At 39.3% G+C, this 13333-nt stretch overlaps 1 protein-coding gene across 1 annotated transcript in view; it reads right to left on the reverse strand.

Annotated features, from left to right (window-relative positions):
- Positions 1-2494: 2494 nt before the first annotated feature.
- GALNT3 (polypeptide N-acetylgalactosaminyltransferase 3) overlaps positions 2495-13333 on the reverse strand; it is a 37048-nt gene continuing 26209 nt past the window's right edge. Inside the window, exons 6-11 of the mRNA XM_075831105.1 lie at positions 11256-11373; positions 10939-11139; positions 9738-9869; positions 8547-8651; positions 5375-5527; positions 2495-4395 (exon numbers count right to left, since the gene is read on the reverse strand). Coding sequence (XP_075687220.1) covers positions 4273-4395; positions 5375-5527; positions 8547-8651; positions 9738-9869; positions 10939-11139; positions 11256-11373 — 832 coding nt within the window. The 3' untranslated portion in view covers positions 2495-4272. The remainder of the gene's footprint in view (positions 4396-5374; positions 5528-8546; positions 8652-9737; positions 9870-10938; positions 11140-11255; positions 11374-13333) is intronic.

Here is a 13333-nt window from a genome sequence, read left to right on the forward strand (position 1 = left end):
TGGATGTGCCAAGGAAAACTGGTATCAAGGGTATTCATACCATAGATAATGCAGCGGCTATGGGGGGGGGGGGGCATGGATAGGTGGCTCTCTAGCCCAGGTTATCCCACCCATAACATGGTAAAAAGGTAAGCGAGAGCATGGTCCTAATGTTATGGGACGGTGTAGGTGGCATGAATCTGCGCAAACAGGGGTAACCAATTTTGATATTTGCTACGAGACCCCATTTCATTACCTACAACCCTGACTGGAATTATGGGGTTTGTGGGCTCATCTAAATTTTAATTTAGGTAGAGTTGAGCTTTTACACACACTATATGCATAATATTATAGATAAAAGGGTTTCCCAAAAAAACAAAAATTGGGTCTTTTTAGTGTCAGAAAAAAAGAAGAAATAGCCTCAGCTGAAAAAAACATACGCATGACAAAAATATAAAAAAAAATGACAGAAACACAACAAATCCATATAAACAATAAAATAAATCTTCCAGGATGATCTCATTGGAAGGAATTTAAATCCTAAAATTAAATGTCAATGCCAATTATTTATAAGCAAAGATTTTGTAGTCTAATAGTAAGAAGAAAAAAAATGACAATGATATTTCCTCTATAACCTTTACCAGCAGCTTTCATGTGACCTTCAAATAATGCAATAACCAGCAATTTAGAAATCTGGAAATTTTGCGATCACATAATTGTTAAAAAAAAACAGGATTTTTGGGTTCTGTAATTCAAGGGCAGCACATTACAGGAACAGGTCATTCTACTAAAAGTCAAAGTGGCACAAAAAAAATATTGTGCTGTTTGGTTAAGAGCAGCTAACGAAGAATACAGCGGACCCATGGTTATGAATCTACTGTATTCATGAGGAGAGCACTTCCCCGCCCTTCTCACCAGTATCCTACTCGACAGCTATTCTTTCTAACAGCTGCCCGGCCCTCGCTAATAAGGTGGAGTCCTAAGCAGGGGAACCCCCCCCTATGACGTTCATATGCCTTGATGAGACGACCCCTTCAAAAACATTTCCCTAGTCTTTATTTCTCTGATAAACCAGGTCACAGTGCAATGATAGTGTATCATAGTAATATTCGTGTATCTTAAAAATGTTACCTAGATATATACAATATTACAATCCCAAATTGAAGATGAAGTGTCCATTGTATAGGAGGGAGGGGTCACTGAGCAAATCTGGATAAATAACCACCTCTTTTGGGGACTGTCAGTTTCCATTGCTAAATATTGCTACCTTGCCTAACAATTTTGAAGCGATGGTATGAAATTGTGAATGGGTGACAAAAAATAAATAAAGCAGGTGGTAAATTTAATACAATTAAAAATTAAGAAAAAAAAAAACATGAAAGACAGACAGTTTTTGTACATCCCTGAGTCGGTAAACCACAAATATATAAATTCAAAAACCGTCAAACATCAGCACATTAGTAAAGCTGCTTCACTTAGTGAAGAGTACAACTATGTGAACTTGGTCAAAATGGAGTTTGGAACCCGGCTGTTGTTGACTAGGATTTCCACTCTCTACCTAAATGTATGCAAAGGAAGAGTATGCAATTTGTATATATGCATGTATACAGTAAAAAATACAAAAACAAAAAGTACTTTACTTCACAAAAACCTTACAGCTACTTAAAGAGGCTCTGTCACCATATTTTGCAACCCCTATCTGCTATTGCAGCAGATAGGCGCTGCAATGTAGATTACAGTAACGTTTTTATTTTTTTTAAACAAGCATTTTTGGCCAAGTTATGACCATTTTTGTATTTATGCAAATGAGGCTTGCAAAAGTCCAAGTGGGCGTGTTTAAAGTAAAAGTCCAACTGGGCGTGTATTATGTGTGTTACATCTGGGCGTGTTTACTACTTTTACTCGCTGGGCGTTCTGACGAGAAGTATCATCCACTTCTCTTCAGAACGCCCAGCTTCTGGCAGTGCAGACACAGCCGTGTTCTCGAGAGATCACGCTGTGACGTCACTCACTTCCTGCCCCAGGTCCTGCATCATGTCGGCCACATCGGCACCAGAGGCTACAGTTGATTCTGCAGCAGCATCAGCGTTCGCAGGTAAGTAGCTACATCGACTTACCTGCAAACGCTGATGCTGCTGCAGAATCAACTGTAGCCTCTGGTGCCGATGTGTCCTCGCTCGTCCGACACGATGCAGGACCTGTGAGTGACGTCACAGATCTGCACTGCCAGAAGCTGGGCGTTGTGTAGAGAAGTGGATGATACTTCTCGTCAGAACGCCCAGCTAGTAAAAGTAGTAAACACGCCCAGATGTAACACACATAATACACGCCCACTTGGACTTTTACTTTAAACACGCCCACTTGGACTTTTGCAAGCCTCATTTGCATAAATACAAAAATGGTCATAACTTGGCCAAAAATGCTCGTTTTTTAAAAATAAAAACGTTACTGTAATCTACATTGCAGCGCCGATCTGCTGCAATAGCACATAGGGGTTGCAAAATCTGGTGACAGAGCCTCTTTAAGGGGGTTGTCCCAGAATTAATAAAAAAGAAAATCAGGCATAATATAGTGTAGAACATTCTCTTTCTAACAAAGCTAGATCCAGCTTTGCATCTTAAATGGATCCAGATATCTCTCTATTCATTGCTCTTCTTGATTTTCTTCAGGCAGGCAGCTCAGGGGGTGTGTCCTTTTTGCTGCAGCCCCTTCCCCTCCCGGTCATAGTTTGTATAGGCAGATCGTTCTGTTTCACTGCCGCTGCCTCCTCTCTAGAGGAAGCTTTACAAATGCTCCACATTACTTTTCTTTTTAGAGGGAGAGCCCAGCCCTATATAACTGAAGAAGAGGGAGAGCCTGAAGCTTACACAAAGTGAGAGGATACAAAAAAAAGAGATGAGAGCTCAATGCTGTATGTAAGCAGTGCTGTATGCAGGCTCTCCATCTAAGCAAACTGCTGGCTCTCCTGTGTGAGACTCCGTTCACAGTACAAGCTGTATTGCTGAGTACAAGCTTCTTCTCTATTTCTTTACTGACAAGCAGAGAAGGCATTTTCGATTGGCTGGTGGCAGTAAGAGAGTGGAACTGAGCATGGGCGTCCTCCCTCATTCAGCTTAGTATTAGAACACGCTCATTATTATACAGATTGACCATCAGGATCAATTATAATTAAGTAAAGGGAATATCTTTCAACTGGCCATTTTTGGAACATAAGGTAAATTACAAAACTAATTTTTAATGCTGAATTATATTTCTATAACATTTAATACTGGGACAACCCCTTTAAAGGGGTGGCAGTGTTTACAGCTTTCTGAACAGTGGTTTAAGCTTTCTGATCAGTGGTTCGGAAATCGATAGATATCGCCATAAATCAAATCCAAGGCCAAGATTAACGATAAAAAACATGGATCTCCAAACAAAACTCCGTTCTACCTCTGTGCTCCGGCTGACGCGTGCGAGTCCCGATCATGAAGAAGAAAACAGCGTAGCTCGCTGAGCTACACGGTTTCCGCAAGTCCCATAGAAGTGAATGGCAGTTACGGAAACAGCGTAGCATGCGAGCTATGCGGTTTTCTTATTCATGGTCAGAAATCACACAAGTCAGACGGAGCACAGAGAGGTAGACCTGAATTTAGGGGGCCCCGTTCTGGAGATAGGTGCGGGTCCCAGAGGTGGGACCCGCATCTATCTGACATTTATAACATATTCTGTGGATATGTCAATTGTTCCTGATGGGGGAACCACCTTAAATGTCACATGATACAAAGCGCCTATATACTAGGTATGAAATAGCATCAGTGTCAAAAAAGGATGTAGTCTGATAAATTGCTAGCATGGGAGAATGTGTCAAGGTGATAATAGCCACCTGCTGATACAATGTGGAAACTATATTGTAACAGATGATACAAAGCCTGCAGGTAAGGAACACACTATGTAGTGGCCCGTATTTTTCCTTTTCCAGAAGTACATACAATTTAACAGCCCATCATGCTTTGTCTCAGAGTACATCATCCAGTTTGTACTCTTTGCAGTCATTGTAAACACCAATAGACCCCAACTGACCCATTAACAACTAACAAGTAAACACACAAAGAAAAAGAAAAAAAAAGGATCTAAAACATTCTTTGGCATTTGTAGTCGACACAACGTTCGGAGTGTTCTTTCTTTTGTACCACAACAGGCTTAGCGGTTTTCAAAATAGCCTAAGTCAGCTGCGACTGCATAAAATGTTACAGTGTATTTTTCTATCACAGTATTAAAGAGAAATTAGAATTCGTTGTTTTTTTTGTTTTTTTAAGAACTTTGTCGGAAAACCCACTCTTGAAAAGGATCTGAAGGGTTACAGGGGACAAGACTTGGGTTAGCGCCATTTCCAGTCAGGCACATATTATATGCAGCATTGAAGAGGAGCTGATCCTGGAAAGAAATGACCAAAGAAAAAGCATCTTTAGTATTTAGTATTATGGCATCAGCATTTGCTTCCAAACATAAAAGCTAGATTTTCAAATTTTAGGTATATTTTTTCTGTTTTTCCTTTTATGCCTTTTTAAGCCATAAACATGTAGTAATGACTACTTCATAGGGGTATCAGGATACTACGCTGTACAATTAAATGGCTAGTCCCACGTTAGATTTACGCTAGTAGTGGTCTAGTATAAGAGGGGATGCCTGGTTTTGGCAAAGCAATTTTGTGGCTCTGACCATTGCTCCTGTTAAAGCAGCGAGTTAGCCCATCCATGCAGCTTTAAAACTTCCCCCAGCTCAGGGACATTCTGCATTAAGCCTATCACTACCACAGACCACTAATTATGTCAGTATTAACCGTCTCACTAGACCACCAGGGATGTTACCAATTTACCCCTTCAATAGCGTAAACCACCATGGCAGTGGGTTCTATCCCCTCCACTAACCTAGACCACCAAGAAAGTTGGTATTAACCTCTACACTACCCTAGACCACCAGGGACGTTGACATCTATTCCTTCACGGTCATGTACCATTGGTGATGTTAAGAATAACCTTGTAACTAGCCTAGACTATTAAGGACATTAACATTACTCCTTAATTCCCCCTAGGCCACCAGGAAGGCACAATGCTGTCCTGTCAGAGTACAAATTCTATAGATTGCCATTATTTACCAGAATTATTTGGGCTCTACATAGAAATATTAATCCTACATGTGCTTAGATAGGACAATGGCTCTGACACCTTTAAAGATATATTATGAAATTATTCTGCACAGAATTTTGGATCTTTTTAGATGACAAAATTCTGAAAATGATAGCTACACTCTAACTGGTAGATTATATTGGAAAGTGACCTAGTCAAGGTCATTTATTTGCAAAGAATTCTATTCATTAACATTATTCTACTAGTCAAGAATTATTAAAATTTACCTTCTGAAGTTCCCATTTTTCCTCAGGTAGAACAGTTGTGTCTTTGCCTTTGTAGTTACATTTCTGGAGGAGAACCTGCCCTTTACCAGCTCTTAGACACAGTTCCTTTTGGATATTATGTCGAATTTCATGGCTTAGTGTATATTCAAAATACTAAATGAGCAAAAACAGAAAAAAATGGAAAAATAGACAATGCTTCTTTTCTAACCAAATACTTAAAAATGCTAAAGTTTGTACTTTTGAGTTGGGCTAAGCTGCAATACCAGACACGGCCTATGAGAAATAGTGGTGCTGTTTCTAGTAGAAAAAAAAAGCAGCCCCTTTTTCTATTCCTAGACTACAAAGAATGTACAATATATAATCAATTAGGAATATCGGGATATAAGTCTTACTAATCACTTGGGGTTCAGATGGCGACATGAATTTGCAGTATAAATGATGTATTGTTTCTGGTCAGAGAAATATGTATTACAGTAGGAGTTTGGTATCCCAGAACTGTGCCAAATGCAATGTTTTCCCTATTGTGAAGAATTTGTATGCACAATGCTGAACGCACATCCCTCAAGTATCATTATGCCTTGGTGAGGAGAAGTAATAGAGCTTACTAAGTGCAAGTAAGTGCTTAACAGGATAGAACTCGTACTCTCTAGAGTTTGTCCAGGACTTAATAACAGGGATAATTCCTTTCAGCACAGAGAGTGCTTAAACCTTGCAGATAATTTTTTGCCTCAATTTTTGTTCTCTGAGCGAAGTCCTCAGGATGTCTATCTAAATGGATGTGAGAGTGTTTACTACACATGCAAAAATTTATGGATTGGTTATGCGAATTAAAAGGGGTTGTCCACTTCGGACAATACCTACTTATTAGAAAAGGTCCCTTGACAATAAATTGATCCCAAAACTTCCCTTTGCGGAGTCCCCCATTAATCAGCTGTAATCTGTGGGAAAACTTTTTAGTAAGCTTCAATTTCCCTGCAGCGACACCACAGGGTAGATATAGTATTACACAGTGTCCATTCATATCAATGGGTTTTCTGCGTAATGCAGTACAGGACAGGTCCTCCAGAGCGAGAGACTCTCTTTGTAGCCATTCTCCACCCTGGCCAAGAGATGAGGATCCTCCTTGATTAACTCAGAATTCCCTAATAGGGTATGAAAATTAGTCAATAGCGACCGCAGCATTTAAATCGTTAGAAAGAGGGGGGCGGCCCCCTCTAACAGCTCATCGCGCCCCCCGCAACGCAATCGTGGGGTGGGAATGGTTGCTATGGCTGCCTGGAGGCCTAATGAAGACCCCCAATGGAGTCAATGAAAAACAGCTCCAAAAATGTCTCAAGAAGGGACATGCACTTCTTTTTCGCGGCAGTTTTTTTAGGCGTCCGTTTTGAAAAACGGCCGTGTAAAAAAACGGCCCTTCGGAACAGAACGCCGTTTTTCCCATTGCAATCAATGGGCAGATGTTTGGAGACTTTCTGCTTACGATTTTTTGGCCCAAAAAACGTCCGAAAATAGGCTGTGTGAACCCGACCTAATAGTGCATAATTAGAGAGCAAAAAAAAAATAAATCTCTTCTAAATTCACTTGTGTTACGATGAATAAATGCCTGTCTATAAATACCTAATAGATCATGTTTTGCTGTATTTTTGCATTGATAAACCTGTATGCAAGCCTCGTGTAGCAGAGCTCAATTTGTTATTTAGCTCTATGGGCTGCATTGTTATGAATGTTGAGGAGTGTCTCAGTCAATATGGGTTAAGTGTGTTTACCTGGAAGCCCTATGTAAACCCCCAGATAATACATTATGATATCTTGAGTTGTGTTAAATAGGAAAACTCTATATACTGTATGATAAACTATACCCTGCTTTATTTGTATCTAACGACTAATTCATAGACTCTCTTACCAGATCATTGTTTATAAGTTTAACATTGTGAATTGCTACTTTTTAACACCATGTCATTTTTAGATTGAAAATTCGGTGCAGATTAATTTTTTAATATATCTTTATAGCATTCAGATCTCCATTTTTCTGAGACAGAGCTCCAAATCCCATACATAGACAAAGTGTTAAATTATAAAATGTTATACTGCCTGCAGCCACCACTAGGGGAAGCTTCGGAGCTAACCGCATACTTAAAAAAAAATTAAACTCAATAATTACTCAGCAAGCTTCTAAGCTCCCCCTAGTGGCTATGAAAAAAATGGATACATCAAGAAATTAAAAAAATCGGCACAGAATTTTAGCCCTAGAAATGATATGGTGTTTAAAATTGTTGCATTAGATTCATTTTAAGCTGGACACAGATGTTAGGATCTCCCTACCTTGATCTCACGAACAATAATAAATTAAAAACCAAATCATTTTTCATATATGGATGATCGCTGGTAAAAAGTCTATATTACACAATATTTACAAAGATCAAAACAGTTTAAGGCAATATGTTGGTCAGTATTTTGTATTTGTATTTAGAAGCCAAAACCAGGAGTCAAATCTACACAGAGAAATTATAAATGGAAAGATTTGCACCTCTTCCGTGTTTTGGATCCACTCCAAGTTTTGGCTTACAAATGCTGATCCAGAATACACAAAATGTGAAAGGAAAGGTAGCGAGTAACGACCAAAATATTGGAAGGAATTTATTAAGACACGCCAGTGTTAATACCAAGAAAGTTGGAGTAAGATGCACCTAATTTATTAAGAGGTGCAAGCCTCTTAATAATTTAAGCGCATCTCTGGCCGTCCGAGTGCGTCAAACCTAAGGACTGGCGCAGATTTGCGCTGTAATTGACGCAAGTTTCTGGCGTAAATAATACAGCAAATTTGTCGGGCAGCGGGTGCCACTTTCCCCCTTAGAAAAATGTCGTAAGTGACACACAAGTCACAATTTTTCCCGCAAGGTGGTCACACTCAAATAGCAATCAAGGTCTCGGCTATGTACCTGGTCATAACATGTTGTGACATACTGGTGATATGCAATATAGTAATGATCTGCAACCGGTAGGACTCCAGCGGTTGAAAAACTACAACCAAAATAGACAAACTATCAAAGCATGCTGGGAGTTGTAGTTTCCCAATAGCTGGGATACAGGCTGCAGACCACTGCAACATAGCTTAATAAATGATTAAAAGCATTTGGACAGAGAAATAAATAAGAGAACATAAATATTTTACCTGGTTACCCCCAAGGCGATGACAGGTGTACAGGATAGGAGGTTTATCTCCATGATTGTTATCTGCTCCAGCATCTAAACACCACTGTTTGCCGACGTTTTGTATCTGTATAAAGAAGGCAAGTTTTGGGTTAGGCAATGTACCATCATGCCCTTGCACCGGAAACCATTAATTGACTGATTACATCCCTCTCCACAACACGGAGAAAACAGGGCATGCTGGGAACTGCAGTTACACCACCACCAATCCTTAACTACAGTGATGGGGACACTTATTTTGGATTTATCTTTTTATGTAAGAGCCAGAATAGAGTCCCTGCAAGCCATATCTAAGCGTTCACCAGAATCTGGTTAAAGGATATTAGCACTTTTGCAACCATTTTTACTAATAAATCTTGATTAAAAATCTGCCATTGTTTTGCGTCTACAGCTCCTATGTGGGTCCACGGTTACAGACTACAAACAAACCGTGTGTCATCTGAACCTGTAGTCATCTGTTCAATCTGCCTCTTCTTCTACCATCAGTAGGTGAGCGAGAAGAGGGAGCAGAGGGATTAACACATGACTGGAGAATCAGACTACACACAGGTTTGTTTGTAGTCTGTAACCATGGAGACACATAAGCCTGCAAAGGAACGGATGACCAAAAAAAAAACAATAGGAGATTTTTTTTAATCAAGACTATTTGCAAAAATGGTTGCAAAAGGGCAAATATCCCTAAAACAAGATTCTGGTGAGCACTGCAAAATTGCTGCAGAGATTTTGTGAGTTTGGATATTCTTTTAGGTAGAATATTGTCCCCAAAACACTAGGATTTAGCCAAGACTATATGCAAAGTTGCTTCATGTTATCTTAGTTGCATTTGAGCAATTGAAAAAAAAACTGATCGCAAAGGCGGTACATGCCCTTTAAGCATCACAGTGTTCTGCTTTACATAGTATACAATGATATGTAAACAATAAATGATTCCTGTACTAAAGGTAAAGGACTGTAATTATTTATATATAATATGGATCTTTATATGTATATTTCTAACAAAGAGATTTGTAAGTTCTGCCATGAATATATCACATTTTTAATGATGGTTGTAGAACTAGGAAAAAGCGGCTGCTGATGTCTTACATTTCCATTCTTGCTCTCACGTAATCTGATTATTACGGTTATAGGCAGAAGGATGTGTCTTAGAACTTACATCTCCAAAGATGAGTGGGTTCAGGTCTGGCACATACATTTCAGGATAGACATTTTTTAGATACCACGTAAAGTTCTTGCACTGAAGGTTTTGGCGCAAACTGTTTCTTTTTGATAAACTTCCATAGGATTTCTATAAAGAAAAAAATTTAATTAAATTCCTTATCCATAATGTTGAAGAACTGAAATGACAGCTTGGTATGAAACCAATCCATTGAAGACATTTAAAAGCTGTTAAACATCTCTATTAAGATAATCCTTAAAGTCTAAAGATCTCGGCAGTTTTAGAGCTTTTAAAGTACACATTGGTGGTGTTTACTAAGACTGGAGCACCATCCATATTCCCTAAATCGGCACATATCCATTGAGTATGACATACACGGTTTACCAAGAGTTGTTTTCCACCATTTTTCTTTTTGTGGCTGCGACCCTGCCCACTATTCCAACACGTGTTAGAAAAACTGTCACGGGGTTCATAAATGTAGCATTTTGGCCACATACTATAGTTTTAAATGCGTAAATTCATTGATAAAGCACCCCCCCACCCCCCCCCCACCCCTGATCTTCTTTGAAAGTTGCTTGTAGTACTTGGCGATCCTCTACAGGTCCCACAAAAAAAAAAAAATCGTTTGAGATGGACCACACGGCAAAAGTATGTAAGTTACATCTTTGAAAGTAAGAGAGGTGGATAGAGGTAGGTTAAGAACAGAACAGACGTGAATAGCGTGTGTCTCCAGCCAGGTAGTTCAGTAATGGTGGTGTCCTTGAATACCATTCTCTGGCCAAGAGCAGGTCTTTGAAAAGAGTACTATTAACCAATCATTGCCCACGTTCAAAGAATTGTAGTAATCTGAAAGAGTCCATACGTTTCTCCAAATGCGGACATGGACAGCAGAGGGTCCCTGTGCAGAACTGTATGTGCGTCCCAACAACCAATTGGCAAAAAGTGAAGTGCTCATTATTGATCACCCTGTTGACTTTCTAGCAAAACCCTCACCAATTTCACTGGTGGACTGCAACCCTTAAGTAAGCCATGCAACTCATTTGTGCAGTCCCTTACATGCAAACCTGGGGCATAAAGGGTATCCAACTTCTTCTGTAACTCATAGATTCATATTCCAATTAAATTTCTAATAGAAATGTACAAAACCGTTACGGGAACTCTTGATATTTGTATAGAATGAGGAGTAGGGCTCATCTACCTGTTGGACAATATTTGCAGCTTCTCGATTTCTACGATAAAATATTTCTTTGTAGTCATCCATCCACACTTCGGCCAGGCGGACCTGGTTCTTTATGATCACCTGAGTACCTTTAGGAAAAGTATGAGGACTTTTGCTGCGGAAAACGTGACCGACAACAGAACAAGGCAGAATTTCCAGCTGCCCTCCACACTGCCACACCTGCGCATGGAAAGAGTGAACGTTAATTCACAACATCGAAAGTCTCCGAATAATCCAGTCTACAGTAAAGTCCATAAATATAAGGCATCTCCAGACATCTGGAGATATATACTTACTCTAAAAGACATTTCTACATTTTCACCGCCCCATATCTCCATTTCTTCATCATAACTTCCAATGTGCTCAAAGTATTCCTTGGAAATTGAGAAGAGGCCTCCAGCGAAAGTCGGTGTCCTGCACGAAAGTACACATTTATGTTTTTACTTATTTCAATATCCATGAAATTTGTAGATTTCCTTTCAAGATTGCCTTACAGGGAATTAAGGTTTTCAATAAATTGTCCATTATTTAATTTAACGTATTTAGTTTTGACTGAAACATGCCCTCCAACAACTTTGACTGTATTTCGTCAGTCCATAAGCTGCTATAGGGGTGCTCCAAAGTTTTTTTTTCCATTAGTGCTCAACCCAATATGATGCCCATTTGTCCATAAAAGCTAATGTCAAATCTGAGTTATATTTAATATTTTAACAGCCCTTGTAAGTTAAGAGCAGATGGCAACCGCCCACATCACCAATGTCAAGGAGGCCAGAGCAGAATAATGGATTGAAGGCCATATATATGCATTAGTGCAGCCCTCAGATGACTAATTTTCATTCTCATTTGCCCCAAATGATATCTGGAGAGATAGGTGGCTTACTAGTGTTAGAATAATCGGAAGAGAAGAAGAAAACAAGAGAGACTTATTTTCAAGGGGTCTTCCCACCATTAGAAGGTTTTGTATTTCGCTAGGGTAGGTTATCACTTCTTGAAAAGTGGGGATCCAATTGTTAAACCCCAATAATCCTCAGAATAAAAGGGCCTTAGGGCTAGTTAAGCAATAAGACGGCAACTGCAACACAGCTCTATTGACTTTCAGGTAATAGTCAGGAGTCCTGGTTGTAGGCCTCCGACTGATCATGTAGTAATGGCCTACTCTAGTGATATGCCATCAATTCTTATGATGAAGACACTTTTTGACTACCTTTTTGTAACATATTAGGCAGTTTTAATTTACTAAGTGATCGGATTTGCTATTGCCTTTTTGCTAACAACTCCAATTACAAAACGTATTTTCTCTAAATGAATAACTTTGCAATCTGCTGAAGGGCAATTTTAGTTCACATACCCCCCTCTAATGTTCTGTTGCCTTCCCCCTAGCTGTTAATGACTTTCTACATTGGTGACCACAGGTACACTTCTGTAGATAGCGTGGTTACCAGAGGTTGGCACAGAGGTCCCTCATGTAGACATGAAAGATCAAGATTGTACCTGGTCATTCCACAAGCTGGGAGCACAGGCAAGATATGGAGAAGAAGAATTTAAATTAAAAAAAAAAACAAAAAAAAAAAACACGTGAGAAAAAGTACACCCTTCTTCAATTCTGTGTTTTTAGTTCTCATTTAGCTTAAATGTCCCAATTTGGAGATTTAAATGTTGACAAGTATGCACTAGGTATTAGGATATACCATTAATTGCCGATTGATGGGCGTCAAACTGCATTCTCTCTGCATAGGGTTGATGAGGTACTGTACGGAGAATTGCAACCATGAAACTTTCAAGTAATTGGGGCTGAGTGGCAGGACCTGTGCAGGGAAATATTCAGAAAGGGCCAAAGCACTCCACAGAGTGATATACTGTCACTTGCTTACATGAGAAATTCTTTTTCATTTCTTCCCGACATATGACATAGTACATTCACATTATAGTCGGGAGGGTAAGAGTATGGAACGGGCTGCTAGGCTGAGCCCGCTATATACACCGCAGGTGTCAGATGTATATTACAGCTGACACCATATTCTAACAGCTGGGTACAGAGATAACTCAAAAAATATTAATAAATAATGTTCACCCTGCAAAAAAAATAAAACTCACTCGGCTTCGACGGAAAAATAAAAGTTCTGGATCTCAGAATACGGCGACACAAGACAATGTACTTGTTAACAAATAGTTTTTATTTTGTAAAAGTAATAAAACCCGAAAAATAAATACATTTGGTATTGCCATAATTGTATTGACCCGCAGAATAAAAGTTAACACGTCATTTTTACTGCATGGTGAACCCCATAAAAACAAAACCCAAAAAATGATGGGAGGAATTACTATTTTTTCCATCCCACCCCACTAAATAATTTTTAAAAGTTTCCCAATATAA

Source organism: Rhinoderma darwinii, chromosome 6 (genome assembly GCF_050947455.1).
Source record: "Rhinoderma darwinii isolate aRhiDar2 chromosome 6, aRhiDar2.hap1, whole genome shotgun sequence".
Lineage (NCBI taxonomy): Eukaryota > Metazoa > Chordata > Amphibia > Anura > Rhinodermatidae > Rhinoderma > Rhinoderma darwinii.